Source organism: Eimeria tenella, genomic scaffold (genome assembly GCF_000499545.2).
Source record: "Eimeria tenella Houghton genomic scaffold, Eth_scaff123, whole genome shotgun sequence".
NCBI classification, from domain to species: domain Eukaryota; phylum Apicomplexa; class Conoidasida; order Eucoccidiorida; family Eimeriidae; genus Eimeria; species Eimeria tenella.
In genome coordinates, this window is record NW_013541490.1 from 11,811 (window position 1) to 15,817 (window position 4,007).

General features: G+C 57.2%; 2 protein-coding genes across 2 annotated transcripts in view; both read right to left on the reverse strand.

Moving 5' to 3' along the window:
* Positions 1 to 754, reverse strand: part of ETH_00012055 (uncharacterized protein) — a gene marked incomplete at both ends in the record, with an annotated part of 2,061 nt that extends 1,307 nt beyond the window's left edge. The window contains one exon of the mRNA XM_013373176.1: positions 95 to 754. Coding sequence (XP_013228630.1) covers positions 95 to 754 — 660 coding nt within the window. The remainder of the gene's footprint in view (positions 1 to 94) is intronic.
* A 1,800-nt stretch (positions 755 to 2,554) lies between these two features.
* Positions 2,555 to 4,007, reverse strand: part of ETH_00012060 (uncharacterized protein) — a gene marked incomplete at both ends in the record, with an annotated part of 2,636 nt that continues 1,183 nt past the window's right edge. Inside the window, 3 exons of the mRNA XM_013373177.1 lie at positions 2,555 to 2,880; positions 3,181 to 3,328; positions 3,686 to 3,749. Of these exons, the coding sequence (XP_013228631.1) occupies positions 2,555 to 2,880; positions 3,181 to 3,328; positions 3,686 to 3,749 (538 nt within the window). The remainder of the gene's footprint in view (positions 2,881 to 3,180; positions 3,329 to 3,685; positions 3,750 to 4,007) is intronic.

Sequence of the window (4,007 nt, forward strand, 5' to 3'; positions counted from 1 at the left end):
CAGCAGCAGCAGCAGCAGCAGCAGCGCGCATTTCCTTGTCAATGAGCTGCAGCAGAGGCGCATGCAGCCCCTTGAGGGCCCCGTTGGTCCCCACAGGCATGAAGAGAGGTGTATGTACACTGCAGCTCGGCAGCTGCAGCACAGCAGCTCTTGCTCTTCCATCTGCTGCTTCCAAACGGAACTGCAGCGGCCCCGGCTGCGGCCACCTTGCTGCTGCTGCTGCTGCTGCGCGCTCCTCTGCTGCTGCTGCAGCACGCTCCTCCTCGCTCGCCCCAGGCAGCACTGCCAGCTCTTCCTCCACGGCCTCGGGGGGCCCCCCGGGGGGCCCCTGGGGGGCCTCCTCGGGGGGCCCCTGGGGGGCCCCCTCGGAAGGCCCCTGGGGGGCCCCCGGGGTGGGGGGGCCCCCGGGGGCCCTCCCCTCCACTGGGGGGCCCCCTTCCAGTTCGGGGGCCCCTGTTAAAGGGGGGGCCCCCGGTGAAAGGGGGGCCCCCAGGGGGGCCCCACACTCGGGGGCCCCCGAAGAAGCTTCTGCTGCACAAGAACTGGGGGACCCAGGGGCCCCCTTGGCCGCTGGGAAGAGATCGGGGGAGGCAGCAGCAGCAGCAGCAGCAGCAGCAGGCGAAGAGGGGCAGCAGTCGACCCCTGCTGCTGCTGCTGCTGCGCTGGGGGCACCCTCTGCTGCTGCTGCTGCTGCTGCTGCGGACGGGGGGGCCCCCGGCTGCAGCAGAGAGGCACCCTGGGCTTCGCCGTCCATCGGAACTCGAAATTGAAAATTGCCCTTCAAATCTGCTGCCAACTTGTAGGCTGTGTGGGGGTTGCATGCAGCAGCAGCAGCAGCGCTAGCAGCAGCAGCAACAGCAGCAGCAGCAACGACCTCTGTGCAGCGGGGCCCCAAGCAGTGGTGAAGGAGATCTGCTGCTCCCGTCTGCAAGTGCGAGAAGTTAATTAGGTTTTTATTTTAAATTAAATAAATAAAAATAAATGAATTTAAATATTATTCAGTTTGCTTTAGAAGGAGCTGTGGGAGCCGAGGCGCATGCGCTGCGCCGCGAATCGAGAGCCCGCGCTTTGCAGCTCTTTGGATTTCCTTTTTTCCCGAATTAAAGTTCTATTTTCTTTTATTCATAAAACAACAAAAGAAAAACAAACAGTTGCACAAAAGCAGAAAGAAAGTCTAATGGAGCTGCAGCAGCAGCTCCCACTGCAGCGTTTGCATGTTCCTCGGGTGTACAGACACCGCGGCACCCCGCGCCGCCGTCCCACCCAAGACGGCGCGCAAAACAACAATAAATGAAATGAAATTTGCATTAAATGAATAAATAAAAGATAAATATGCATTTTAATAAATATAAAGGGCTCAGCAGGAGAAAAATGCGGGCGTTTGCGCCCTCCCGCCTGCGCGCCGCGGGCAGGCATCGCCGCTGCGTCTTTGCGAATATATGCGAACTTGGTCTTGTTGATGCATTTATAAATATATATTTATATATTTGTTTGTTTTTAAATTAAATATAAATAAATATTAATTAATATAAATATCTATTTGCGGCTGTGCGCCGCATGCACACTTCCACACCCCGCACGGCCTTCAGCAGCCACCCGAGCCCCTGCCCTTCTGAGCTTTTTGCTGCTGCTGCTTCCGTGCTGTTGCTGCTCCCGCTGCTGTCATTGTTGCTGCTGCTCGTAGCTCTTGCTGGTGCTGCTGCTGCTGCAGCAGCCCCCGAATGAGCACTCGATGCGGGGTGTGTCTTGCGCTGTCTTTGCGCTAGTTCGGCCTCGCGAAATGCAGCAGGCTGTGCTGCTGCTGCAGCAGGCTGTGCTGCTGCTGCAGCAGGCTGTGCTGCTGCTGCAGCTGGATGTGCTGCTACTGCAGCTGGATGTGCTGCTGCTGCAGCAGGCTATGCTGCTGCAACGGCAAGGAGCTGGAGTGTTCTTGCTGCAGGCCTTTTTGTGCTGCAGCAAAGGCCTGTTCTGCTGCTGCAGGAGGCCCTGCTTCAGCTGCAGTGGGCCGCGCAGCAGTGCTGCTGCTGCTGCTGCTGCGCATAGCATACCATGCAAAGGCTGGTGCTGGTGCTGGTGCTGCTGCTGCTGCTGCTGGCACCCGAGGTGTGGGGGCTGTCTCTTTGCTGCTGAAGTTGTCTTCTTTGTTATAACCTGTACATACACCTCGAGCAGAGTGCGCTGCTGCTGCTGCTGCTGCGCACCTTGTCCGCAGCTGCTGCTGCTGCCGCAGCTGCTGCTGTAGCTGCTGCCGTAGCTGCTGCCGTAGCTGCTGCAGCAACAGGAAAAGATGTGCAGCAGCTAGCCTTTGGAAAGGGAAATGGTGTAACAGCAGCAGCAGCAAGAATGAAAATGAATAGAGCCAGTCTCTGTGGGGATAAAAAGAAATAAAGAAGACACAGCTGCTGCAGGCAACTGCAGCAGACTGCTGCAGCAACCTGCTGCTGCAGCACGGAGGACTCCGGCCCGCTGCTACACGTGGCGCGGGCGGCTTCCGCTGCTGCTGATGCTGCTGCATTTGCTGCTGCTGGTGTTGTTGCTGCTGCTCCTCGTCTTGTTATCCTGCTGCTGCTGCTCGCGCTTGTATGGGCACTGCTGTCGTTGCGGCTGTCACTTTTGCTGCTGCTGCCACTGTTGCAGTTGCTGCTGCTGCATCTGCTGCTCCACTAGCTTCTGCTGCTGCTGTTGCTGCTGCCCCTGCTGCCCTGCTACTGCTGCTGCTGCCGCAGGTAATGGGCATGGCTACCGCTGCTGCTGCCTCTTCCGCTGCGAACGCTGCTGCTCCTGATTCTGCTGCTGATGGTGCAGCAGCTGTCGTTGCTGCTAATGCTGCAGCAGTTGCTGTTGGTTCTACTGCAGCAGCTGCTGCTGCTGCTACTGCTGCTGTCAGAAGGAAAATACGACATAGTTCATCACCAGAAACCCCAGCAGCAAAAATAAATATGAGAAAAGACGCTGCACGTCTTCAGCTGCAACAAAAAAAGCAAAAAGAGCCAAAAGGTGGCAATTAGTAGCAGCACCAGCAGCAGCAGCAGCGGCAGCAGCAGCTGCAGCAAGCAGCGGCACAGAGAAGGGGAGCAGTCGCAGCAGCACGCATCTGCCGCCGCCAACACAGCAGCAGCAACAGCAGCAAGAGCAGCCGCAGAAGCAACAGCAGCAGCAGCAAGCGCAGCAGCAGCTTACGGCGCCACTGGGGAGAGTGGGCAAAAGTGTCTCTGCTGCCGAAGGAAGCAGCAGCAGCAGCAGCAGCAGCATCGCCAGCAAAGGAGAAGCCAACATTAAAAGGAAAAACCCCAAAAGAAAAAGAAACTCCTTGCGGCAGAAATCTGTTCTGCAGCAGCCGCAGCAGCAGCAGCAGCAAAAGAAAAAATAAAAACAAAATATTAATTCTTTTAAAGTAATTTGGTTATTTATCTACCCAACAAGAGGCCCAGTCACTGTGCTGTTGCTGCTGCTTGCTGTTGCTGCGTGTCGCTGCTGCTGCTGCTGCAGAGGGCTGTGCAGCTGCTGCTGCAGCAGCAAGTGCTGCTGCTGCTCGTTTCTGCTGCAGTTCCAGAGGGCTGTTACTACTTCCACTTCTGTTTCTGCTTCTACTGCTGTTTCTGTTGTTGCTGCTGCTGCTGCTACTGTTGCTGTTGCTGCTGTTGCTGCTGCTGCTGTTGCTGCTACTGCTGCTGCTGCTGCTTACCCTTCGAGTCGGCGAAACTGCGGGCCGTTCAGCGCGGGGCCGGCTGGGTGGGGCTGCGGTGGTGCTGTGCGCAGCAGCAGACACAGCAGCAAGAGCAGCAGCAGATGCAGCAGCAAAAGCAGCAGCACAAGAACAGCCGAAGCAGCAAACACAGCAGCAACAGCAGCAGCGGGAGAATCAAGAAGCTCAAAGACGACGAGCACACGCAGAAGCAAGGGCAGCAGCAGGAGTAGCAGCAAAAATGACAGCAACAACAGCAGCAGCACCAACAGCAGCATCGGTAACAGCAACAGCACCAGCAGCAGCACCGACAACAGCAACA